The sequence below is a fragment of the Cladophialophora yegresii genome (assembly GCF_000585515.1).
Source record: "Cladophialophora yegresii CBS 114405 chromosome Unknown aczIN-supercont1.2, whole genome shotgun sequence".
NCBI classification, from domain to species: Eukaryota; Fungi; Ascomycota; class Eurotiomycetes; order Chaetothyriales; family Herpotrichiellaceae; genus Cladophialophora; species Cladophialophora yegresii.
Window position 1 is genome coordinate 4,646,384 of NW_006913046.1, and position 25,137 is coordinate 4,671,520.

Consider the following 25,137-nt stretch of genomic DNA (forward strand, 5'->3'; position numbering starts at 1 on the left):
GGCTCTAGGCTGGAGGTGTCTACATGAGGCAGCTTTGGACTTGGAATATACACGTTGGGCTTGTCTCGACCCCAAGGTCGAGCCTGGCACGAGCGAATGTAAATGTGCCTACATTAACGTCCCACTAATTGTTGTCTTCCGCATGACTATTCTGGCACGAGCGAATGCAAAGTGCCTCCATCAACACTACATCTCTTGTTCTCTTCCTGCATGACTATGCTCTATATATCTACTGCAAAAACCTGCCCACGTTTCCGCCAATATGCTTCAAGTCCAATAGGAAGGTATCATGTCCAAACAGACTGATATCTTCCCCCAGCTCAAAATGCGTGACCTTTTGATTGCCCGTCGCTCGCAACGTCTCGGCAATCTCCCGTTGCTGCCACGCCGGGAAGAGAATGTCACTCGCCACGCCCATCACCAGGACAGGATGATCCTTCAGCACTGCCATGCCCTTGACAAGATCCTGTGGCGGTCCACTACTGTGACCCGCGGCGACGGCCTCGTCCATCGGCGCGGTGGAGACCTGTTCTTCGTACTTCTTGCTCGGCAACGTGAGACTGCACGACGGGTCGCTCTTGGGTTCCGCCACGCCACGCCTCACGCTGGACAGCTTGGCCTGGTTCTCGCGCCGCCGGGCCCGCGTGGCCTCCTGGTGCGCGAAGCCGAGATCGAACAGATCCATCGCCTTGCTCACATACAGCAGCGAGTTGGGGTCGTATTCGAGCGAGAACTTCTCGCCCGCGTGGTCGAGGTACGTCTCGATGAGGAAATCAGGGCACAGGGCCGGCGGTTTGCTGGGATCCGCCCTCTGCCGGCCAAAGCGGTTCTCCCACTCGGGACCGCTGCGGTATGTGACGGTGGCGATTTCGCGCGCCAGCTTCATCCCGGAGTGCGGCGGGATGCCATTGCCGCCGCCGTCGTAGTAGAAGCCGCGGTTCCAGTTCGGGTCCATCATCAGCACCTGCCGCTGCGTGTGGCGCATCGCGATGCTGTACGGGTGGCTGCGCGCGCAGCCGGAGATGCTGACGATCTTGCCCACGCGGTCCGGGAAATGCACGCCAAACGCCAGGCTCTGCATGCCGCCCATGCTGGCGCCGACGCTGGCGTACAGTTTCGTGATCCCCAAGCCGTCGAGGAGTCGGGCCTGCGCGCGCACCATGTCGTCCATGGTCAGGATGGGGAATCGGGTCGCGTATCTCTGGCCGTCCGAGGGGTCTTTCGACGAGGGGCCCGTGGAACCGTAGCACCCGCCCACCACGTTCGTGCAAATCACAAAAAATTTGTCCGTGTCCAGCGGCGCGCCGGGGCCGATGAACTTCTCCCACCAGCCGGGCTTGGGGTTTGCTTCGGTGCTGTGTGCGTGACTCGAGGCCGATAGTCCGGTGTGGAGTAATATGGCGTTGCTCTTGTCTGCGTTCAACGTGCCCCAAGTCTCGTGTGCAATGTCAAACTCGGGCAGGATCCCGCCCCAGTCGAGCAGTATGGGCTCGTCGCTGTGGAAGACCATGTGGCTCCCCGTGGTGTAGGACGGTTCGGGGCCCGAGGCAAGCGACCGGGTCTGCAGCGCCGCCGTCTTTTGCTCCTGGGCGTCCAAGCAGGGAAAGGACATGGCTGGGTTTGAGGAGACTGGAGGCTCATAGTTCTCTTCGTCGCGCACTGCGGGGACTGCCTGCGCACGGTGAGACGCTCGCGTGTGTAAGGAAGCTGCGTTTCTAATCTGCCATCTTGGGCCGCCCACGGGGCTCTTGAGGGTGGCGGAAGCGGAAGTATTGGAGTTCAACGGCTTAGAGCCCCGAGTAAGCAGTCGTGCCGCGATCTGTGCGCCTCGAGGAACCGCCATGTCGAGGTATACTGGATGAGAGAGTGGTGGCAGAGGAGAGGAAGGAAGCGGGGTGTGCCCGCGACATACTTTTCACAAACCATGACATGCATTTTCGAGCGACTCCGAGAGACGTTAAACCAGCGAGCACGACATCGCCGACCAATCACGTCGCGCTGGTCAAGCCTCGTCTCGTCTCCTCGATTTTCAGCCTTACCGACAACGACGTCTACAGTCACTCAGAAAGCACTGCATCATCAAGCAGGAGTGAGTTGTTACTGGTTGTCAACACAGAGAATCTGGCAAACCTTGAGCCGTCAGGTTGGCCTGCAACTTCATGGAAGCTAAGAGCTCGGTAACGTCCTGGCGCTACCACACGCCTCTCTTCGTCAATCTCGGATATGTCGGTCCATCTTCGAATCTTGGCTCCTCGTGTTCGCTCCCGGCGTCGCTACGTGTCAATGTCCAGGAGGTCTGGAAGCGTGCGTCGCAGCTGCTTCAATCGACGATAAGGCTGGCGACCGAGGGACTGTCGCCAAGAACTCGATAACCAACACGAACGCCGATTACCATACTGTTTCGTTAACGTCGGCCTGATCAGGCTGAACTCTTCACAAAGGCCGCTCCGGAACAAGCGTCGGTCTGTCCAGAGGATGTGATATTTTGGGCACAATGTGCACTTGAACATCTTGCTGCTGCTCCATATCGCCATTACTACGATAGTAAGCAAAGCCTATCACATACCAGGACAACATAGGACTACAAAACGACTTCACACCAACCCCGAGACCCGCTCGCCAGCCTGACCGCCCTACTGTTCTCAGCGTCATCCACGGCTCCAACGACGATGGTCCAAGTCGCCACGGTCAGGCCGCCTGTAGGCCAATTCGTGATCCACACACTGCTACAGATCGCGGGCTTCGCTGTCGCGATTGCCTTTGGGATATACGCCGTCAGATCCGTCCACGTTGCCGTCGCCGCGAACAGCTTCAGCCGAGAGGCAAACAGCTTTAGTCGAGAAGCTATCCGGCAGGCGTTGGCGGCGAACCAACTCGCCCTGTTTGGGGCGTGCCTGCAGGCAGGGAACCAGGTAAGCTGCCGGCGCCATCCCCCATCACGGGTCAAAACCCCACGTATGGTGCACACCGATCATCTCTAATATTCTGCACAGACCGAGAACCAGGACCTCAATGAAATCTGCTCCCGCATCATTAGAGGCGCCGCAGAACTCTTACCGGCCACTGCTTCGTCGTTGTTTCCCAACTTACCACCTCCGTCGCCGACGACCGACTCGCCAGATTCTAGCCCGACCCAGCCTCAACCAGGTATAAGCCCACCCTCAGATAGTGGCTCGTCAGCGCCTGCCGGTACCATCGCCGGCACCATCGCCGGCGCAGTAATCGGAGCGATCCTCCTCGTAGTCGCAGTGCCCATAACCTGCATCTATATACGTCGTCGTCGAAGAAGACGTCGCCGCCACGCGGACTCTCCTGTGGCGCCTACTTCTGGGCCCGGGCGCCGCGAGCGCCGAGCCGCCCGCAACCTCGGATCCATTTTCAGGGAGGTCTTTATGAACTCGACCCTAACGAGCTGGACTTCCAGCGTAGAGGAGGTGACGACTAGGGATGAGGAGCGGGGAAGGGGAAGTGACAGGGAGAGGGAGAAATGAGGTGAGGGTCCGCTCTGTCTGTAAGCCATGTGGTGGTCTAATGTAGTGAGTGTGTGATGAAGATGAAGAAGACTATGGAGCTATGAATTTATGAACGAATGTAAATAACCGCCGAAATTTCAGCTGGTGTGGTCGTTTGGTGCTGGTAACATCGAGGGAGTAATATGTCGAATGCTGGACAGTAAAGAAGGACCTTCTTCGGTCGAGGGATTACCGTCTCGTGGTGGACCGATTGTCTCATGAACTAAAGGCGAACGGCAGATAGAAGCGGCCCTGAGCCAACCCAGGTGAGCGAGATTACAGTAGTCTGGTAGAATGTCTCTGGTTCATCGCTATAGTTACACAAGAATCTTCCCCTTCGCTCCGTGTCAACACGGACGTGGCGCCGCATTTATGCCACCTCGCACCAATGCAACGCTTCCCACTTTTGTCTTGCTGTTTGCATACAATTAATCTGCTGGGGGTATCTTATCTTGTGCATGTAATAGAACGACACGTCAGATGGTAGGGCCCTTTACCCCATAATCCCACGCAGTTCCGACCTCGAACGCGAATCCGTGATGCTCAGGCGAAAATACATTTCGACCTCGCGTACCTTTAGCCTGCTCAATCCTCCTTCCTTTCACCGTTGGTTCCTTGCCCATCGTCATCATCTGGCGTAGGGCTCACGATGATCTCAGGTGGAGGCTGCGCGGCGACGGGACTCAACGTCCCGCCAGAAGATCGCTTGTCCTCAGTCGGTGAAGACTCGTCATTCGCACCATCCAGCTTGGTCGTCGACTCTGTTGGTGACTGTATGGCCGAGTTCCTCCCCACGCTGCCCGTGCTCTGTTGTGCCGTCCGGCGTCTCATTCTTCTGGCCTTGCGTTCTTCGTCAGCTCCGTCCCTTCTCCTTCGGACATCAATCTCGTCGCTGGCGGATGGGGCCGCACTTCGCATTTCCTGCAGTGCTCTCAGTGCTCGATCGGCCACATCCTCACTTTCGCTGACATCGCCCTTGCCACTGGCGCCATCCGTGCTGAGGTTGTCGTCGGTCAATCTCTCTGCGATGGTGAGACCACGACTCTCCTCAACACCATCTTTGACTGGCAATTCCGGAAGCTGTTGGCCACTAGCGACTCTCAGGTCATGCCGTTCCTTGAGACGAGCACGCCTCCTTCGGTCACGCTGATCCTTAACCTGGGGTGCTGCAGCCCGCAGCTTCTCAAGCAGCGTCTCCATCGCGCCGTTTGCCGGAGGACTGCCCGGGGTCTCGGCACCGCTTGCTCCGCCGCTTGCATTTGCATTGACAGCGGCCCGCTTTCTTGCTAAGCTGGCCTCAACACGCCGCTTGTTCTCTTCCATCACCACGTTCTTCTCTCGCGACTTCTTCCACTCGGTGACGAACCCACCTAGTTTGCCGAAGAACTCTCGCCGAGCATTCTCGTCTTGGTTGTCTTCACCGAAGAAGGTCATGATATCATCGTACGTCCTTGAAGCCTCTTCCAAGTATAGTTGAAGCTGTTCCGCCTTCCGCCTGGCCTCTTTCATAGACCTTTGCACAACCTGCGCAACTCGATCTTGAGGATGGAACTTTTTAGGGTCACTCAGATTGCCCGCGTCCAAAGAAGACTGGACGTTCTTGATGTTCTCAATGTACTTCCTCGCGTCTTGCCGAAGCTGGTCGACGTTTAGCTTCGAGGCGGCCACGACACCGGTAATCTCGTCGACGAAAGGTTCCCACTCTGAATACTGATTCCGAACAATACGTTCAATGAGATCAGCAAATGTGGTTTCGTTCTTGTCATCCTTGACCATGCCCAATCGAGCGAGAGAGCTGAGCTTGAAGCCAGAAGCTTGCTTGTTGGAATCGTTCATGTAATTTCCAATGTCAAGAATGAGACTCAGGACATTCATGAGAGACGTCGAGTCACGAATAGCTTCAGAGACATTGACCACTTCCTTCAGCTTGGCGGAGATGTCGTCGTACTCTTGTTCGTAGGTTCGTGTCAAAGCAAGAGCCCGCATCCTCGCTTTCCAGTAGTGGTGCAGCTCATATGCCGTCTGCAGGTAGATCTGATCCTCCCTTGTCAACTCGGACGGATCCTGCTCACGCTTCGATGCCAGAGCGTCGGGTCCTGTCCAATCCTTGCTATACGGCGCCATCAGCTTGGCAATGTTCTCGGGAATGGTGCAGAGATCTTCTCGCTGCAGGAAATCCATGACCACGTTGTTATCGAGCACCTCCCTGTCGCATTGAATGATCTTTCGCACGACATCGTCAGCCGAGTCATTCTTGAACTTGGCCATCGAGACGTGGAAATTCCGCATCATATCCGAGCTGATGATCTGCTTCTTGTCGCTTCTGCCTTTGCTACCAGCCCCGCCGATAATCTTGATGTCCTTGGCAACGAAGAGCTTCTCGACCTCGTCAAGGACACCCTTGCGTTGAAGTTCGCGGTACTTCTCTTCTTTCGATTCGTTGCTCGCGTTCTCGGCCCAGACGGTGACCTGGGGCGTGTCGACTTTGTCCCAGTGGAATGCCTTGAGCTTCTTCTTTGAACGCATAACAGGGTTCTTGAGCATAGGCACGGCAGCAATAGGTGACTGAGGTAAGAAGTGTCCGTGTTGAGCACCCGGCATGGGAGGGGCTCCCGGAGGAGGCGGTGGTATGGGAGACAAGGGGCTCATAGGCAATGAGCCAGGCGGTGGCGGCGGAGGCGGGGGTGGACCTCCAGTGAACCCGGGTATGGAAGGAGAGAGGGCCGTGCCGGGGGTTGGAGGTGGAGGTGGTGGTGGCGGAGGTGCTCCAGCTTCGAATCCGGGAATCAAAGCAGGGCTTGTAGGACCTAAACCAGAAGGCGGCGGTGGAGGTGGTGGAGGCGGCGGAGGAGGGCCGGTGAATCTGGCTTCCTCTGCTCGTCCCTCGTCGAGAGGGGTTCTCGGGGACTCGGACTCCAGGCTCGGATGTGTAGGACCAGTGGTAACACCAGCGTCGTCAGCATCGGCATCGGCGGGTGCTTCGTCACTGTCGTCGTCGATCTTCTTGAACTTTGAGGCCAGTTCGCCAAGCAGGTTATTCTGCCGGTTCTGCTGTTCTGCCGTGATCTTCGGTCTCTTGAACTCAACCAGCCTTGGCTTCTCATAGACGACATCGTCGTCGAAGTCCGACTCTTGCTCGGCATCCTCGCTGATCGCGAATGCCTCCAGTGCTGCTCTCCTGGGTCCCTTGTGAGCATTACTTCGATGGACGCTTCCCATAACACTTGTCGTGAGGTGTCGCTTTGTCTTCTCCTGGAAATCGGCGTCAATCGCATCGTCCATCTGTTCACGAAGCTCCCTAAGCCGGTCGGAAGGTCCCGCCTGGTTCCAGACCTTTCCTTCAAGCTTGAACTGTGTCTTGGTCCGCTCCAGGTTGCGCTCCAGACGATCCATCAACTGCTGCCTATCCAAAATGCCTTGCAGCTGAGCTGGATCTTGGACCCCTGCTCCCTCCTTACCAGCTCGAGATGCTGCAACATCTTGAGCATCGCGAAGCATCAGGTAGAGCTCTCGTGTCTCCAACTCATTCCTCTGCAGTTCTTGTGCTCGGATTCGTTGAAGGTCTGCTACTTCGGACTTGAGAGATTCGGCCTGCCTTTGTTGCATTTCGATTATGCCGGCTTGCTCCTCAATCTGCTTCTGCAGCTTGGCAACCAGCCCGTCAGCGCCCATGGCAATCTGGGCGGCCATTTCATCTCGTTCAGCGAGCGCCGCTTCGGCAATCTGCCTAGATTCCGTGGCTTCGTCGAAAGCAATTCTGGCCTCGTCATCGGTATGCAACTTGTCCATCAGGCTCTGCACCGTAAAATTCAAGCTCTGCTTCAAGTCCAGGTCGGGCAACCGCCTGTCCATTGCAACATAGCTGAGCATTGACTCCACAAGCTGAAACATCCTCAAGCGGTCTTCTGCGTTGTTCTCCCTAAGTATCATCATATGCTGCATCGCCGAGATGAAATAGTCTTGCGACCTCGAACCCTGGATCCTCTGCATGATCGCGTCCGTGATTTGCATTGGATCCGTCATGTCCTTTACGTCGCCCTCGATGCTCTCGACCATACTGCTACCATCCCGTTGTAGTATATCCTCGTAGTCGATCGCTTCGTTTTCTCGGAACTTGGCAATCTGTTTGTCGATCACCTCGTACTGAAACGACTCCATCTTGGTCAAGATCCGCCGGATACCACATGCGATGAATTGAGCTCGAATATGGCATCGTAGTTGCACGTCCCGTTCCGGGGCATCGATCAACATGTTGATGAGGACGAGGGTTGCCACAGCGTATTCCATTAGAAGATTCTCCATGCCGATACCACCACTTCGGACCTCCTCGCTGGCGCCCACCATACTGCCCATCTTGCCGCGACCATCGATGGTGACTTCAACGATTCGCATCCAAGCATCGAAACGACCATTTTCGCTCATTTGATTCTTGACTTTGTCCATAGACTGGAGCACTTTGAGGTGGCCTTGGCCTTCATCCCAATGGCAGAGGAATGTAAGGATCTCGCTGATCAGCTTTCTGGTCGTCAATCTCGGCGAAATGAGACACGCCGCCAGAGAGATAATGACCTGGTCGTGTTTCAAGGCATCGTCGGCGCCGTACTTGTTGTTCATCAGCGCCTTGAGGCATTTAACGATGTCGTACTCCCGTTCCAGGTCTTTATCGCTGGAGTTGGCATTATTCACTGGAGCTGGGCCATTGGCCTGAGGTCGGTTGATCTTCGTCAGCACGCTGGTCAAGGCGATTTGACCTTGTGCTTCAATAAATGCCTTGACCCAGATGATCGGCTGCGTCCGGAGACTGACGCTCAGACTCTGCAGCTGCTTCGACGTGATAGTATTGTCCAGGATACGCTTGACAAACCATTCTGGCGTCCCCTCAACGTCCTTTGCGATGGGACCGTCGACCGTGCCGGTCTGTCGAGCCTGCTGTCGTCGCTTCTGCTCGCCTTGCCATTCCGTCAGCTTATCCTGGTGCACGAGAGTCCATTTCTTTGCCGGCGCGTATGCCATCATTTGTCGCCTCGCCTGCTCGGGTAGATTCTGCCATCCACGCTTGTGCATTAGCTGCAGGAACAATTGTTCGATTTCAGCATCGCTCTGGGGCTTGGGGAGATAGAACCCTGCGGGTGTGAAAGACGTAGTCGAACTAAACGGTGAAGCTTGTTGAGTAGGCCAACCTGAGTGCGAGCTTATCTTCGAAAGCCTGGAATGAGTTGGGGAAATGACTGTTACCGACGAGTCAGTATCTTGGCGTGAAGGCATGGCTGTTCGCGTTGAGCTCTCGGAGGTGAAGAGACTCGAACCCCGCGTGGCCGAGGACGCCGTCGACTTTATGCTGGCGCCATCAAACGACCGTCTCTGTCCTGACATCGAGTACGAGTCATTGGTGGACACCGAATCATACGTCCCGTGCTGGGGCCCGTGACTGCTTCCCGGACGGCCCCATTGTTGATATTTTGTGCCCCTGTCACCTGCCTGGCTCGACGCCATTGTGATGCCACCTGTGGTGTTGCTTGCCGCTTGAGGAGGCGGGCGAGGCCCGGTAGGGTGGGACGAGCCATTTGACATGCCATTGATGGCCGGGTATTGGTGAAAGTCGGATCCCCTGGCGAGTTGAAAAGGTTGTGGTTCTTTCCGCGTGGGCACCTGGTCGTCGCGCGGAAGGTGATCAATCGCAACGGGCGCGTTGCCGGCCGAAGTAGTAGCAGAGTAAGGAATCGAAGTAATGACGCCGGCGGTCATGTTGAGCCCCGACGTATCGGCGTCCTGGCCGTCGTTGGAGGCTACCGACTCTCTTTTCGAATGACGCGATCCCCATGAGCCATTGGTGTTGGAGGAATCCAAACTTCCACCTCCATCATATCGACTGTCACCCTTGGTGTCTCGGTTGCGTCTGAAGAAGCCTCCTTTGCTTGCGGACGACTGTCTGGTCGTCTTTTCGTTCGGATTTACCTGGGGCATAATCGGTGAGGCGCGGGTGAGGGCACAGAACGCATGTGTATGATTGTGTGGTTGCTATTGCCCCCGGAAGGGGAAGTCCACCTGTTTGAGACTTGCGCTCCTCCCCTCTTTACAGATCTCCCTGATTCTGTGACGTTCTCGGCTTCGGCTGCGGGACGGTGGTTATCCTTGCATTGTCACTGCGCTTTCTGACGCCAATGCAGCTGTCGTTGACAGCTCGACCGGTCTCGGGTACGGGATACACGTGTCCTCGAGAGTCGCTCGCTCGCGGGTTGGGACAAAGAAGCGAGCTGGTGGCTCAGCTGGGCACAGCGGTAAACAACGGATTGGGATTCCGAAAACAAAAGCAGGCTGGATGGCCGCGCACGTCAGCGAAAAGCAGAGGCCACGAGTCAAGAAAGGGACAGGACAATACTTTGCATTCGACAACCGATCGACCAAGGGACAAGAGGCCGTTGACTTTGGCGGCAGTTTGTTGGAAAGGTCGTAACGGCGGAGGTGCGGCGACGGTCTAGTGATGGAAGCCGCTCAGCAAATGGGCGAGAGCGTCCTTGCAGTTGCCTTTGCGTGGATGGACGCTTCCCGCCAGGGGTTCAATCAGATGGGATTTTAGGCATGCGCCAGGCCGTCGGCCATTTACGCAGACTCCATTACTTAGGCGGCGTGCTCTCCCTGCACCAATGGCTGCAGGTAAATGATCCCCCTACTCGGGCTCTCTAGAGATGTGATCAGCGCCGACTAAAAGCGTGGCCCTTGCCTCTGCCATCCAAAGCTAAACCCAATCTCAATTCGCTCCATGCAGGCGATCCAGCGGTCGCGTGTGCGGACGAAGCTCCAGCTAAACTCGGAATGTGTTTTTTTATGAAGAGGTCCCTCCACACAGCTAGTTCGGTTCTGATGTGCTCCCCTGGCACTTTTTGCAGGCTCACGCTTCTGACTGCTCAGTAGCAGCTCAGGCATGACCACGTATCTTGACCATAGTACCCCATGCTGTAGTACTGCGGGTGCTTAATGGGTGTAGCTGTTCCTTCCACCATTGAAGGACCCCCTCCCACCACGGGTCTGGCCACTCCCCCCACGACCCAGACCTGCCTGTTTTAGCCACGCCTAATCTTACACAGCGACACTGAAATTGGATCACTTCAACTCCTCACACCATACGAGTATATATTATCAAGGTCCTCCGCCCATCACCTGCGCGCCGCCCATCATGGCGGCGTAACCATGGCTCTCGTGTCCCTACCCAGTCGCTCGCTGCCCGGCACCCTCGCAGCAGAAGGCGGAGAGACGCCGCCTGCTCCAGTCAGCACGACCGCGACTGCCAGCACCAAGGGCGCCGACATGGCCGGAGGAATCGGAACATTCTCAAGGGTAAAGACAGACGTGGGGGACCACAGAAAGTGAACCGGACTGACACACAATCAAGACAATCCTCCTCCCGCTCCTCCTCGCATTGGCGCTGTACCTCGTCCTCTTCCACGCCCTGATTCCGCTCTACCGCCGGCATCGCGCCCGCTACGCCCAATACCTGCCCCTACAGACCGCTTCATCGCTATCCTCGCACCTACCGAGCTCATTACAACCCTCCTCTCTACGCGACAAGCTCTCGACACTCTTCCTCCGCCTCTTCTTGCCCTCGACATGGGCCTTTCGCGATCGTTTCTTCCCCGGTCGAGGACGCGCGAATAGTATCGTGAGCGCCGACGACGGGGCTCTCTTTGACGAGGAGTCCGGCGAAGCGATGGTGGGCTTCGACGTGCAGGAGCGCAATCAAAGGCGGAACGGATTGGAGAGGCAGGTCTCCAATATGCATGCCGCAACGAGGACTGTCAGTGGGCAAAGGAACGAGCCTGTTGCAGTGGACTCAAACCGTCGGCTCAGCCGAGATTTGGAGGAAGGATTCCGCGACGACAGTGATGACGAGAGCGAAGAAGGCCAAGTCGTCGTAGGAAGACGAAGTACTAGTACGAGGACATGAGCCGGTCTCGTCGTAGGGTACGGTGAACGGCACGAAGGCCTCAAGACACGAATATTACTGCTTTCTTCCTCAAATCATACGATACATCCTTGGAAGTCTTCCTCGCCCTCAGAATATGAGCCAGCCCAGGTAAGCGCGTAGTAAATTTCGCACCGGCTCTCAGCTGTAGAGGGCGCTGGTACTGTCCCGCGACCTCTTTCAGCCATATACGCCCCCAACAGAGAGCGGTTGCGCTGTGCACCACGGTCATCTAGGATGCATCTGATTGTCCAGTACGAGACAACTTTACAGGATTACGGATGCTTGAACATCTGTCAAAGCATTGTATTGAGCCCTCATTCGATGGGGCAGATAAATAGGAAATGCGGCTATATGTACAGTACAGTTGGTCCAGCAGACCGCTAAATGCTTTGTCGCTCCAGGCAAGCGAAAATGCAAGAATCCAAGAGTTTTGAGCACCAAAGCCATCACCAACTTAGGCTTCCAGCCCATAAATCCAACAAATGCAGTGAGCTCTGGTTCGCCATGCGAACAAGTCACCGGTTCCCCCAACCAATGTCCCCCGAAAAACCTGGGGTATCAAGAAAAGCAACGAGAAATTCAGCTCATTTTGTGGCGAATGGATCATCAGCTGTCGTCAAATGTATGTCTTAGATCTACAAGTTTTGCAGCATCGAGGGTTGAACAAGGTGACTCGGTGCCATCATGGGCTGAGACGTCATAGGGTGTTGCATGACAAGTGTCGACGGAGGTGGCATGCTCATAGCCAGCATGCCCTGGACGCTCGAGGGCCGTGTAACTTCGTCGGGGGAGGACAGTTCGTCCATGGAGCCGAAGTCGTTCTCTTCGTTCTCCAATTCTTCTTCACTGTTTACGGGCGCCGGCTGACCATCAGGTTGTGTTTCATGGGTACGGCGGTGCCTGATAACGATTAGTCTAATTAACATTATGGTGCTTCGGGAAGACTCACTGAGCGAGGTTGTCAGATCGTGAAAACGCCTTATTGCAATAGGGGCAGACGTATGGTCGTTCCTGAGTATGTGTCCGGACGTGTCTAGAATCCAACCGTGTCAGTAAGCGCCAAGGAAGATTAAAGACCACCAGACTTACCGCTTGAGATGCTCTAGGCGCTTGAAGAGGCGCCCACAGCTCGGGATAGGACAGGAGTGTGACTTGTAGGGAACACCGAGCTCCATCATTGTTGCACTTCGTGCTCGACGGATCGGCCCTGGCCTTTCCAACCGAACCGCGGGGCTAGCGTGCAACGACGCTGGGTGCATGTCGTCTCCAAAGCTAGGCATGGGTTCCGTACCAGCCGACAGTTGGGATTGGGATGGATCCTCTTCCAGACTTGGCAAAGGCGTGCTTCGCCGGGAGAAATCATGGAGATGGTCGCGGTTTACCAATGAAGAGGCGTAACTGTGCGCCAGGTCGGGAGGAGACTGATCGCCAGTCTCGTCGCCTTCCGCAATCGGCAGAACAGAGCTAGACATCGACCGACGCAGATCACTCGGCCTCTGAGGGACGTGCGTCTTGATTCCGTGCGTCACCTGAGCGACTGCGTTGGCTGCAACGGCATTCATGATGGACGAAGGAATCGAGGAGCGCCTCCGTCTTGCCTTGTAAGTTGGCGATCCTTCAATCACCGAGTAGACGTTTGAGGGTGGGAACGGTCGAGGTGCGGCGACGTGGAGCGGTCCCCCAAGCGTTGACGGTGGCATATGTTGCATTGGATTGTACGCCGGCATATGTTGCATTTCCGGGATGGCTGAGTAGAGACCCGTATCCTCATTCGCAATATATGCAGGCTCTGCGCCATGGATGGCGTGTTGAGGAGGAGTGATGGGCTCGTAGGAGAGCCCACGGGTGCTGTAGTCCTCAAAATGCGACGACACGAAGGATGGAGCAGGAGAATACTCCATGTAAGCAGGCATCGAAGCGTGGCGAATGTGAGCACGGTCATAGGCCATGTGCGAGAAATCCTGCTCTCGCGACATGCCCACGGTCGCAATCGGAGCTGGCAAGCTCGGGTTCATGCCCATTGTCGTGAACATGGGTTGCATTGGCTGCTCCTGTGACCGTGGCATCGGCGTTGGCACCATTGACGGAGGAGGCATGGAATCCGCTGCTCGAAGGACCGGCGACGTTGACTGGGAGTAGTTTACGTTGGCATTCGCAGTCGCGAACGAAGACGAACTCGCTTGCTGGGCCTTTGTCAGCTGTTCGAACAGCGATTGCGATGAGTCGAACTCGAACGAGAGAGCTGGCTCTGCGACAGCCTTTGTGGTGGCCTCCTGGCCCATCTTCTCGCGCTTCAAATCCCTTTCCAGAGCATCGAGAAACAACCGGTCATGAGGCACACTGTACCAATAGAACACCTTCTGCTTCTTCTGTGTTCGAATGCAGTTGTTCTTGTATAGAAAGTCAAGGAAGGGGCTCTTGGGCTCTTCCAAAGATGCGTCGGTACCAGATTTCAGGTTCCGCAGATCGGAGAAGATGCCCTCTTCGAATTTCTTCGGGTTCTTGACGGGTCGGCCAAATGCTTGGAAGCGAAAGGACAGACACCTCACGATATCAGTGCCGGATACGTGGAAGAGGTTGTTCCACAGCACACAGGAGACATATTCGCCCGTGGGTAGGAGGAATCTTCGGATGAGTGAGTCAGGGCTCCAGTCCACGGGTGCGGATATTAGGAAGTATTTTAGGTTGTCGACTTGTTGCAGGGCGACTTGCGCATCCTGTGGCAAGCTTTGTTGTGCCTCGTTCGAGAGCATAAAGGTCTCTGGCTTTTGAGGTTGAGCCATTGGCGCGCCACTCGACGGAAACATGGCGGTGGTGTGGGCAGTGTCGACACAGTCGACAATGTGAAGGAGCAAGAGGAGGGCCTTGGCTGTCTTCACCGAGGAGTAGCGAGAGTTATGCTCGGTGCTCGCGAGACGGTCAAGTGCTACTGTGGCAGTTCTCGCTGAAGTATGTGGTTCATACGAGGAAGCAGTTGCGCAGGGGAGGATTCGAGGTGGGCGTACTCGTGCCAAAATAACAGAGCAGCTGGGCGGGAGGCGTTGACGTGTATAGCGAATGTATCGATGATGTAAATGGAGTCAGTGCGAGGCCAGCTTCGCAAAACATCCAGACGTGCGGTAGAGCTCCTGTCTCGAATACCTGAGAAGCGAGCACAGGTGAAACGAAAGTGGGTAAGGAGAGAAGCTAGTCTCTCGAAAAGTCCTCAGTACAAAGCTGGGGACGGAAGTGAAGGTCTGCAAGGAAGAAGAACTCGCAGGATGCTGTAGCAACGACAAGGTGAAACAGATCGAGGAGTGATAAGAAGGTAGAGGTGTCGAGGTGTAAGAGGTAGCAAAAGGAAAAGAGGAAGAAGGTTGTGTAGACACAAAGAAGGTCGGGGGTTGAGACCAGCAAAGCGAGAGACAGGCACGCCAAATGGGAGAGAAGTGAGGGCGCGGGCAATTGTGGGCGTGGGCGCTCTGATACTAAGAGGCCCGGCTAGTCCGCTTTGCCCGCTAGCACTTGCTAGGGTACGAGTGTTCAGTGGGCAGTCAGCCTCTAGGGGCGCCCGGGACGAAGATCTCTGGGCATGGGTTACTGGAGAGGCGCTATCCACACAAATGCCACGAAGAAAGGGATAACGTCGTCTATGGTCGTATCCTCCCTTGCCACGGCCAATTGATGCTATTATCCGCGAGTCCAGCCAGCGTCGCTCAAGAAGGATGACTCGACGTTTCCTTAAACGCGTTTCCACAGGGAGGGCGAAAAGCATTGGAGCTGGCTTGCCGCCACGGGCGGAACTGTAAATGCTGATGGCAGGCGTCCTCGAGTCCTCCTCGCACGGTGCCTGGCTGTCTTGTGCCTAAGCTGCACTGTCCGGGTTCACACTTGGGGTTAGCCGCCACTTTTAGCCTCCGTCTGTCCCACTCTAAACAAAATCGCGCTAGAACAGGTACACCAGATCCACTTGTTGATTCTGTTGACCTTCCCTCCTGGTGACTCGTGCACACGCCGGTGATGTTGACCTGTATGGTCGCATGTGGTCCGCACGCTGCGATGTGCTTCCCTCCGCTATCGCATGACTCCCTCCGCCCCCAGATCTCATGTCGTCTATCATCGGGAATTGGAAGAGCCGGGATTCTCAGTGCTCTTGCAGCGCGAACTCTTCGAGTACTGAGACAAATACTGCTTCTGCTGGATTCTATTTTGTGTAGCGAGCATCCCCATTTCGCTTGTCCCTGCGGAAGGATATCCGGCAAAGTACTTACGATAGTGGGAGGTACGAGCGTTGATTATCACAGCCATGTGCTCCACAGCCACCACCTTGACCATGAGTTCCTGTGCCTTTACCCGAGTCAAGCGCAAGCCCTTACACGATTACAGAAATTTTCCATCTTCAACCCTGTAGTGGACATGCAAGGCCAAACCCTCCAGGAACAGCTCTTCAGCACGGCGACGTTGCTATTTTGACCGTAGTAGAGGGGTCAGAGGGGTTCTGCATGCAAGGAAAAGAGCCATCCCATGGTCAGCGTGCCGCTGGAAGCAAGCAATCGCGAATGCGGCCTGCAGACAAACTCGTGGATTGATGAAACGAGTGGCTGACAACGGCGGACCAGCTGGACGAATAGTCTCGCGTTGGCGGCTGTCTGGGTTGCTGCCGGTCCACTCCGGCGCCAAAGCCACTCGACCAACAGTTTGATGATTCAGAAACACATTTCAAACAGACGCCCACACCGTGGGTGTGTTTCGGGCTAAGAAAAGCTGCACCTGCATGCGGAGGAGGTGTCCGAAATCTATTGCCCGCAGCACTCGAGGGTGTTCGATGCTTGACCCGATGGTTCTTGTCATGTTGACGCCGGGATGAAAGTCTCCTCGCTCTCAGTACGGAGTACCCACAAGTGTAAACGCAGAACAAGACCCGATGCCCGTCTACAAGTCTTCATTTCTTTCTTGGATGCCCCTTTCTTTGGGCTTGTGACTGACCAATAACGAAAATATCTCCGAACCCATCCGATCCACCAATGCATAAGCGTAATTGTTCGCACACATGAACTGAATCAGGGCTCATGCAGGTCCAGCTCATATCGCTGAAGATGCAACCGATGATACTAGGGAGACACGAAGTGCAGGCACGTAAGATCACTGAAGGAGGTTTCGTACGGAGTAAAGTCTCGCTCAGCCTCCGCGAGGTCGGTGAAGTGCCATGCTGATGTTCGCCAAAAAAGGGTGAATCTGGTAAAAGCAGCTCGTCCTGGCTCTGTGATTGGTGTGTTCGTGCCGAATGCAAGTTGACAGCTTGACAGCCTAAAGCAAATCGCAGTGCAGTACACGTGACGGAGAAAGTGACGCGCCATAAGCCAGTCAATATACACCAATTACTTCCGTGGTCAGGTCACAAGTCCTCCCCACAACCCTTCCAGCTGTCCTTCATCCAGCGCTGGTTGGCTTCAACGTGCGGAGTAGCTGCTGGCTCCCCTATTCCAGCCGGAAGAGGCTCGTGCGGACGAGAGACCTGAGATTGGCGCGCTCAAGCTCTCCGAACCAACAGTTTCAGAAGGCGAGGGTCGAGATGCTGGCCCCAGCGAGTCGAGTACGAGTAAACAAGCTTCGTTCGCAGACGAGAATCGTGGTGACATCTCCAGAATCTGGACGCACGCGCCATCACCCTAGGGTTGGGCTTGCATATGGCGCTACGTTTCATGTTGTCTGCTATTCGGCCGCCACATTGGCCACTGCACTGTGACCCGCGATGCGAGCAAGCTTGAAGTCACTTTGTTCCTGGAGAGGAATTTCTCCGTGAGTCGAGTGATTGGGTCGTCCATCACCCGAGGTTCAGCAATGCACATCAACGCAAGGTATTCCGTATTCTAGCTTGGCTTCGCCATTCCCTTTCTGCAATCCTGTGAGCTTCCGCCGTTGGAGGCGCGATCGGCTTTGCAAATGACTGGGAAAATATCCCGCGCATGCATTCGTCAGTTCTTCGACAACGTGCAGGTATTGTTGTGCTTCGCCCTACCATCGATCTGGCATGGCTCTCCGCACCCTGAAACATGAAAGTCTAGCCGGTCTGTTCTTACTGCCAACGGCCAAGTGGCGTAATCGTGCCGAACAAGGCCAACCCTGGCAAATCTCCGACGAGTAGTCCACCTCCCTGTAGGGAAGGTCCAAGGACATGTCGAGTCGCAAAGTGCCCGAAGCATCCAAGCAGTCAACGGAAAATAATTGATCACAGCTTACTATTTCCGAATGCAGTGGAGGTCGGGCACCACGGATGAGGCGGACATCAGAGCACTGTGAAACAGTTAATATTGAGGAAGCCTCGCTTGCTCGACTGGGCAAGTCTGTCATGATAACCGACTCCAGCTTCTGCGCCTACCGAGCCAAGGCTGAAGCAGTGGTGTGACCGTGAAATGTGTGTTGGACTGGAACAGAGCAGAGCAGAGGGTCGAAGAGAGCGCCTTGTTTCAGACCTTGCTGTCGTCACCGAGAAGCTGCCCTACATGAGCAGACGTAGCAAGACAAATGGCCTCCCACGCTCCAATGATCATAGAGCGCTCCGAGAAAAGACCCTCCCGGATAAGCCAAGTGGTGACGTTAGCACTGTGAATACAGAGGATCCTGGTAGAACTTGAGACACACTTCGCATGTTAGACACAGTCCACAACAAGAAATGATGGGTGCAGAGAAGGAATGACTGAGCGGCCTGCGAGGTGCTGTGATCATGGGCACGCCTAGCTCGCACCACATTACCGCAGAGATCATAGATCGGTCGTTGACTATGGTCGGCGTGGTTTGCCGCGAGGCCCAGAGCGACCTGGACCTTGAATGTCGAGCACATCTCTCTTGCTAAGCCGCAAGGTGCCTCCTCGAAACTTGCCCACAGCGGGGACATCGACGGCCCGCTCCCTTCGAAGTTCTCCTGTTCTGGACTTTGCCACCGACTTCTCCAGGATGATGCCATTTTCTGAAGCCTCTCTTCGCCGGCTTTTCTCCCGGGCTGCCGCCTTCGCAAGGATCCCCCTTCTGTGCGCCATTGGCATCTTTTCCTGGTGAAACACGGACCCCTTCGATCCCAGAGACTGTATTCGCATGTCAAGCGCTTTGTGCCGATGGCTACCCAGTGTGGACGAAGCCTTTGCCTGTTCGAGCAAATGGGATTCCTTGAGCAATCGCTGGAGATCCAGATCGTGTTTCAGGTTGAGAGCCTCCAAAGCGTCTTCTTCGTCGATCTCCTGAGCAGACTTTGTCCTTGCCACAACCTCCACCTCTTTTGGAGGTCTTGAGCTCTGTCCAGAGTGTCAGCGTCGGGGAAACCCAAGTGCTGGCTCCTTCGGCCTAGGTACTCTGCGCCCAGCACTCACCATGAATGCTTTGTACTGCTGCCTCTGTAATTCGGGATCCGCCGCCGCATCAATCTTTGCTCGGTGCTCAACAATCTCGATCGTAGCATTGTCCGGCTCCAGCCCCGGTTCCGACTCCGAGAGACCTCCCCATTCCGATTCCTCATCTGAAGGCTCGCCCACTACGTCGACATCGTCTAGAGAAAGGGAAGGACTCGTCGCGGTCTGAGATTCGGGTAATGGCTCGAATATGGACTCGAAATGTCTGCGAAAAATCTCATGATCGGAGGCTGAAAGGGGTTCCACAGCTAGCTTCTCATCGTCAATGCGGGCCATGCGTCGAGGTGCGATCGCAGTCTGGCGTTTGCGTTTTCCCAGCATTGTTGAGGCCATATTCTTGTGATTTCCGTATTGCCTTTGAAGAGCCACGCCGCCACCTCAACCCTGCTAGCGCCTCGCGTGACCGTAGTTGAAATATTCGCTGTGTGTTTGCCGCAAGGAACAAGTAAAATTGAGAAATGCGACGATTTCCTGCGCAGGTACAGCCCTTGCTTAGTCATCACACTCGCCCGCTTCAGCCTCGCATGTACTTTCTCGCCGGCGTTTTCAGCCTCTTCAAACATCATCAACCGCTCTAATTACTCCTCCATGTTTCATACAGATTTCCTGCTCCCTCGCTGGCTTTCTAGCTTCACGGTACGAAAGCCATACAGAATCGACAATGACTCGGTTCCGACCGTGTATCGACCTGCACGCCGGCCAGGTCAAGCAGATCGTCGGCGGCACACTTAGCACCCAAGAGTCCGAGCTCAAGACAAACCATGTCTCGAAACACCCGGCGGAATACTTCTCTAGACTCTATCGTGATGCAAACTCGCTGGGTGCGCACGTGATTATGCTTGGACCAGGAAACGAGGATGCTGCGCGAGGAGCCCTAGCAGCCTGGCCTGGACATCTTCAAGTCGGTGGTGGTATCACGGATGCCAATGCGAAGAAATGGATCGAGGCCGGTGCGGAAAAGGTAAGCCCTCTGTCCCAAATCTATCAGGGCACCTGAATGTATTGCGTGAAATCAGATTTGAATGCATGTGTCTAAAGTTACTGCACGGTAGGTCATTATCACTTCTTTTCTGTTTCCCGAGGGTCGCTTCTCTTTAGACCGACTAAGATCCGTGCTCTCTGCGTTGGACAACGACAAGGACAAACTCGTCATTGACCTGAGCTGTCGGAGGAAGGGCAATACGTGGTATGTCGCAATGAACAAGTGGCAGACTATGACCGAGATGGAAATCACAAAAGGTAGATTGCACGGCGGTGCTCGCGTTCCTTGTGCTAACGCCACGAACAGAGAGTATCGAAATGTTCGAACCCTATTGCTCGGAATTTTTGATACATGCTGCCGACAATGAAGGCCTCCAGCAAGGCATCGACACCGACCTCGTCGCCAAGCTGTCCGAGTGGTGCACAATACCGGTCACATATGCTGGCGGTGCTCGTACAGTAGAAGACCTCGACCGCGTCAAGCAGTCCAGCAATGGAAAAGTCGACCTGACCATTGGTAGCGCTCTGGATGTCTTTGGCGGATCTGGCGCGAAATTCGAAGACTGTGTTGCTTGGAATGCGGCCAATGCGCAATGAAGTTGTCCGAGCTCAGCATCCATGCGAATCTCCATCCAGTCAAGGATTCAGCATGTGCGTCATCTCGACGCCGGCACCAATTCCGTTGCCAAATGCAGTACGACAACCTTGATCATCAACAACTTGTTCCCCACCGACTTCATCATCCATGCCATTCTCCTCAGGAGCCACAGCCACACCTTCACTGTCTTCGTCCCACTCCGAGTCCATGTCCTCAGCTACCGCATCATTCCTGCGGTACCCTAGCTTCAGATTCCATTTTGTCCCGTCGACCTGTCTCTCAATCTCATATCCGACTTCAAGCTCCTCGACGAACGCTCCTCTCTGCTCCGACAGCTGTGCGACCCACTGCTCGCACGAGTCTGAGATCACGTTCCTCCATTCGTCCCTTCGCTTCCGGCATTGATGCATGACTCTGGCCATGATCCTCATCTCACGCAACAGCGTATCCCAGCCGGTCTGAGACGCGAGCGAGTCATCTTCCTTGTCGACCACGTCAACGCTATCCGTTGTTGAAGGAAAAGGCGATCCAAGCTCATACTGCTGATATTCCTGTCCTGGCCCTCGCAGTGTCGGTCTCCTCGGAATGTCGGTCCTCGCTCTCCACAGCTGGATACTCCCGCACAAGGCTTGCAAGTCGAGCTGTCACCATATTAGTACTGCGGCTCTACCAAAAATGGGGAAACCCGAACTCACATTCACCGCCCTGGCGCCCACTTCTGCTAACCACGAGTCGAACCAAAAGCCTATTGTCTGGGGGAAGGTGGAATGTGCCGTCGGTTGTTTCCAGTATGCAAGGCGCTGCTGTCGCTCCTCTTCTTCCTCCGAATCTTCATCCCAGTCGATTGACTCCTCTGATTCATATTCCTCTTCGCCCTCCACTTCCATCAGATCCAGGTTTCCCGGTTCTCCGTTGAGAGTGGCACTTGATTGGGCGGTGTTATGATGACGCGTTTGCAGTCCATGGCTGTAGCAGAAGCGTGTTCCATAACACGACGGCGCGAGCTGATCACCGGTCGATGATTCCCATGTGGGCGTCGTGTGGTTACACACCGGTTCCGTGCTGCTTGGGGGCGAAGAAGAGTCGACCTCGAGGATGGTCTCGTTGGATGAGAAAGAGTACACTCGTTGGCGTTGCGATTGCATGATGTCTCTCACTGAGTTTCTGGAGGACGCGACAACTTGGGTCGAAAGTGCACAGCATGCAGTACGCCGCGAGAGTTGTCACGCGGTGGCCTGTGGTCATGTCTTTGTGAAGGATGGAAGGCTGTGTGCGAATGTTCTAGTACCTGCGGTTGAATGAAGCCATCAAAGCAGCATCACACTTCAATGTGCATGCTGTGAAGGTCTCGCTCACGACCACGCCTTGAAAATCAGTTGTCTACAAATAAAGTAACTGATTTGTCGCTGCAATGTCGCAGATCCTCTAGGTTTCCTACCCTGAATGGGCAATTTGAACCATATGCCGTAGTGATGATTTGGTAGTTGTCTCTTGTACAGTCTCACAATCTCAGGCGTGGGAAGACAAGAACCGTTCACATCACCCCATGCACCACCTATACTGAGTGGCAGTAACAAACACAAGTCATCGAAAAAGGCCTAGTTCAGAACACCACCGCACTTCAGACGCGTAGAAATATCGATTCACCGGGAAAGGAGCAAGAGTCTCTGTTTAGGATATCATTTCATTGCAGCTACCTTTGTGAGGCTGATGCTCTCTTTGAGAGTCTCTTGTAAGAAATACATTGTCATCGTCTGAAGCTCATAAAACCTGCAGGTCTATTGCGAGGTGTTTGTGCCGCCAACCGACCATGTTAGGCGTAAGAGTATCAATCTGAGGAATTGTTGCTAGGCATGGCAGGTCGATACCTCAATGGGTAGCCTTCTGCTTGTTCGATTCAGCTGAAGCCTGTTCTATCCGTCAGTTGCAAGCCATGTCGTAAAAGTGACAAAACATACAGAGTTGGAGGTCTCGTCGATCTTGTTGCTGGCAGCGTCTTTGGCGGCAGACGCACGGGTACCGAGAGATGCGTCTGAGTCCTTCGCGACTTCTTTATTACTTTCTTTCTGCGCTCCACTGGTGAGCTCGCTGGTCTTGTCACCGACGTAGCTGTCGAAGAGTTAGCAAGGAGGAGAGGATGGACAAGGTCGGAGGACAGCAGCGTACTTGGCAGCGTTCTTGACGGACTCCATTGTGGATGAGGTTGTGTTTTGATTTCGTGTAACTTGGTGATCGAAGGTTGCTTTCTCCGGGGTTTGTGTTCGAGTGATGAGCGAAATAAAGGAAGATGTTCTGTGAGAAGACACCAAACGATATATGTAGTCGAGAAGACGTTCGCAGGTTCTCAGGAAAGTGGGTCCATTCGGTCACTCTTGCCGTGCGTCACTGGCAAGTTGCAGTTCGTTCTTCCCCAAAAAGGGGTGACGTCATAGCGTTCCCTTCGCGAGTGACGTTGGCGTTTGGTACACATCCACCACCAGTACTGTGTACGGCGCTCGCACTGGACACCTACCATCAAGGGAGGAATTGGCCCTGCCTGCCCTACCTGTACCAGTATCTCTGTTAGGCTGGGAACCCAGCTCCGACCACAAGATCCATGAAGCTAGAGTCGCAGGAGTCACCGTGAGATCATCAGTCCAAGTCCCAAACACCGCGAAGCCTCATCACTGGCCTTGCTTTTCGTTTGAACCGGGTTGTCCCTAACTTGCAGCACTGCCACGAGCCTCGATGGCTGCGAACCAATGACTGCGAAGGGACGACACGAACACCTCCGCAGACCCAGCGAACATCGTCATACATGGCGTAAAGTTGGCATGATGCGCAGGAAGCAGCCTCTCCGAGGATTCCTCGAGTGGACCCAACGCCAGCTTATCTCGGCTGATGTGGCACATGACCGTTCATCGACATGTGAACTGCTCTATCAGATTGCCATGTGCCTGTCATAGCGTTGTCACATCGCGGTTCGTGACGGCCATCGGGCATCGGTTTACCCAGTCGCAGAGCTTCGGAAGAGACGAAGGCTCCAATCCCCCGCTATGACTTCTACCCCGCTATTCGGTCCTGCCAGAGACAGACGCCACTGGTTCTACAATGACACGAGCAGCGCATCACGCCTCGTAAGACCTGACAGGCAGACGGCGAAGACGCAATACTGGAGGCGCGCTCCCAACCTTGTGATAAGTCGTGCCACAGCAGAATGGTGCCGAGGTTCGCACCATGCAGGGGCTCTCCGGCATACCGATTACCTCCCCAGGTTGACGGCCAGCAATTGGTGGACGCCTGAATAAAGTTGGTATCGTACAGTCGGTTACGGAAATGCTGTGCAGCGGTTCAGTCATCTTCACCTTGATATCCCGATGGAGAGAAAACTGGCGATGGCGACGGCTACGGCAGCGGGAGTTAGTTCAAGCACTCCAGTGCGGCTTTCATTGTTATGCCGGGCGGAGCAGTCGTGGTCGCAGAATCAGCCACACGTGCTCGTAGGATTTGGGGACACAAAGCAGGTGGAAGTCAGAAGACACGGGAGAAAGAGTGCTCGGCTGATTATAAGAGTTGTATCAATTACTACTGACAATAGGTGCAGATGTCAATTCTTCAAATGCTGGTCGACTTCCCATGGGAAAAGGCTCACCGGTCAAATGCCCCTGTCGGCAAAGAACTCGAGTATCAACTTCCCAACTTCAGCGGTATGACTTTGCACCAAGAAATGTCCACCATCCAACAACACAAGCTTGAGGTCTTTCACGTCCCTCCTGAATGCTTCCGCTCCTGGCGCCTGGAAAATCTCGTCATGCCTTCCCCAAACGGCCAACACGGGAACACCACTATTGCACAGGTATTGCTGAAACTCCGGGTACAAGGCGACATTGGTACCATAGTCCCTGAATATGTCAAGTTGGATCTCCTTGTTGCCTGGACGGGAAAGAAGAGCGTAGTCGAGGTAATACGACGCTGGATCATCAATCCTCTCTGCCTCGGGCTCGCCATTGAGATATTGCCACTTTGTGGCTTCAAAAGTGAGAATCGCCCTGGATATCGTCTCACGAAGTTGTCTGTCCTCGTCAGACCCGGCGGCGGATGCCCATAGCTGTTTCAAAGGGTTCCAGAAAGGAGCCAACCCTTCGTCGTAGACGTTGCCATTCTGCGAGATGATGGCTGTGATGGCTTGTGGTCGCTCCAGAGCGAGTCGAAAGCCTGTCGGGGCACCATAATCAAAGACATAAACAGCAAACTTCTCGATCTTCAGGACGTCGAGGAAGGAACCAATGGTGATCGCGAAGTTGGCGAAGGTGTACTTGAAATCCAAGGTCGAAGGGATCTCAGTGAAGCCAAATCCAGGTAGGTCAGGGGCCACAACATGATATTTTGCGGACAGGATGGGGATGAGTTTTTGATACTGGTATGAGGAGGAAGGGTATCCGTGAAGCAGGAGGATGGTAGGGTTGCCTGGAGAGCCGGCTTCGCGATAGAAGACTCGGATTCCATTAGGCAGTGTGGCATACATGTCGTGGCTGGAGGCTCTCAAGAGTATTTCTCAACGGCAGATGTTGCGTCTGGGTTTTATTGTGGTTTCCACTTCGGGGTTGTTGCGGTTCAGTTGAGGAGACTCCGGAGGCGAGGGTATGACATCTCTTATACACAAGGCGTCTCCCTGGTTCAGTGTCACCCGCAGCTGGAACTATTACGGTACGGACCCGATGA

At 54.9% G+C, this 25,137-nt stretch overlaps 10 protein-coding genes across 10 annotated transcripts; 3 read left to right on the forward strand and 7 right to left on the reverse strand.

The window, feature by feature from the left end:
* Window positions 1–229: 229 nt before the first annotated feature.
* Window positions 230–1,843, reverse strand: A1O7_03596 (homoserine O-acetyltransferase; the record flags this gene model as incomplete). The annotated part of the gene is made up of 1 exon (XM_007757615.1): window positions 230–1,843. One exon carries the CDS (start codon window positions 1,841–1,843, stop codon window positions 230–232), a length of 1,614 nt encoding a protein of 537 aa, XP_007755805.1.
* Window positions 1,844–2,669: 826 nt separating this feature from the next.
* On the forward strand, window positions 2,670–3,491 carry A1O7_03597 (uncharacterized protein; the record flags this gene model as incomplete). The annotated part of the gene is made up of 2 exons (XM_007757616.1): window positions 2,670–2,912; window positions 2,994–3,491. 2 exons carry the CDS (start codon window positions 2,670–2,672, stop codon window positions 3,489–3,491), a joined length of 741 nt encoding a protein of 246 aa, XP_007755806.1.
* Window positions 3,492–4,097: 606 nt separating this feature from the next.
* On the reverse strand, window positions 4,098–9,476 carry A1O7_03598 (cytokinesis protein; the record flags this gene model as incomplete). Its single annotated transcript, XM_007757617.1, has 1 exon — window positions 4,098–9,476. One exon carries the CDS (start codon window positions 9,474–9,476, stop codon window positions 4,098–4,100), a length of 5,379 nt encoding a protein of 1,792 aa, XP_007755807.1.
* A 1,224-nt stretch (window positions 9,477–10,700) lies between these two features.
* A1O7_03599 (uncharacterized protein) lies at window positions 10,701–11,454 on the forward strand (the record flags this gene model as incomplete). Its single annotated transcript, XM_007757618.1, has 2 exons — window positions 10,701–10,847; window positions 10,903–11,454. 2 exons carry the CDS (start codon window positions 10,701–10,703, stop codon window positions 11,452–11,454), a joined length of 699 nt encoding a protein of 232 aa, XP_007755808.1.
* Window positions 11,455–12,110: 656 nt separating this feature from the next.
* Window positions 12,111–14,282, reverse strand: A1O7_03600 (transcription factor STE12; the record flags this gene model as incomplete). The annotated part of the gene is made up of 3 exons (XM_007757619.1): window positions 12,111–12,375; window positions 12,425–12,508; window positions 12,565–14,282. The coding sequence occupies 3 exons, from the start codon at window positions 14,280–14,282 to the stop codon at window positions 12,111–12,113; spliced, it is 2,067 nt and encodes a 688-aa protein (XP_007755809.1).
* A 3,951-nt stretch (window positions 14,283–18,233) lies between these two features.
* On the reverse strand, window positions 18,234–19,190 carry A1O7_03601 (uncharacterized protein; the record flags this gene model as incomplete). Its single annotated transcript, XM_007757620.1, has 2 exons — window positions 18,234–18,743; window positions 18,819–19,190. The coding sequence occupies 2 exons, from the start codon at window positions 19,188–19,190 to the stop codon at window positions 18,234–18,236; spliced, it is 882 nt and encodes a 293-aa protein (XP_007755810.1).
* A 328-nt stretch (window positions 19,191–19,518) lies between these two features.
* A1O7_03602 (1-(5-phosphoribosyl)-5-[(5-phosphoribosylamino)methylideneamino] imidazole-4-carboxamide isomerase) lies at window positions 19,519–20,435 on the forward strand (the record flags this gene model as incomplete). The annotated part of the gene is made up of 3 exons (XM_007757621.1): window positions 19,519–19,818; window positions 19,910–20,096; window positions 20,146–20,435. The coding sequence occupies 3 exons, from the start codon at window positions 19,519–19,521 to the stop codon at window positions 20,433–20,435; spliced, it is 777 nt and encodes a 258-aa protein (XP_007755811.1).
* A 39-nt stretch (window positions 20,436–20,474) lies between these two features.
* On the reverse strand, window positions 20,475–21,581 carry A1O7_03603 (uncharacterized protein; the record flags this gene model as incomplete). The annotated part of the gene is made up of 2 exons (XM_007757622.1): window positions 20,475–21,077; window positions 21,132–21,581. 2 exons carry the CDS (start codon window positions 21,579–21,581, stop codon window positions 20,475–20,477), a joined length of 1,053 nt encoding a protein of 350 aa, XP_007755812.1.
* A 724-nt stretch (window positions 21,582–22,305) lies between these two features.
* On the reverse strand, window positions 22,306–22,628 carry A1O7_03604 (uncharacterized protein; the record flags this gene model as incomplete). Its single annotated transcript, XM_007757623.1, has 3 exons — window positions 22,306–22,344; window positions 22,395–22,545; window positions 22,603–22,628. The coding sequence occupies 3 exons, from the start codon at window positions 22,626–22,628 to the stop codon at window positions 22,306–22,308; spliced, it is 216 nt and encodes a 71-aa protein (XP_007755813.1).
* A 1,442-nt stretch (window positions 22,629–24,070) lies between these two features.
* On the reverse strand, window positions 24,071–24,940 carry A1O7_03605 (uncharacterized protein; the record flags this gene model as incomplete). Its single annotated transcript, XM_007757624.1, has 1 exon — window positions 24,071–24,940. One exon carries the CDS (start codon window positions 24,938–24,940, stop codon window positions 24,071–24,073), a length of 870 nt encoding a protein of 289 aa, XP_007755814.1.
* Window positions 24,941–25,137: the final 197 nt, after the last annotated feature.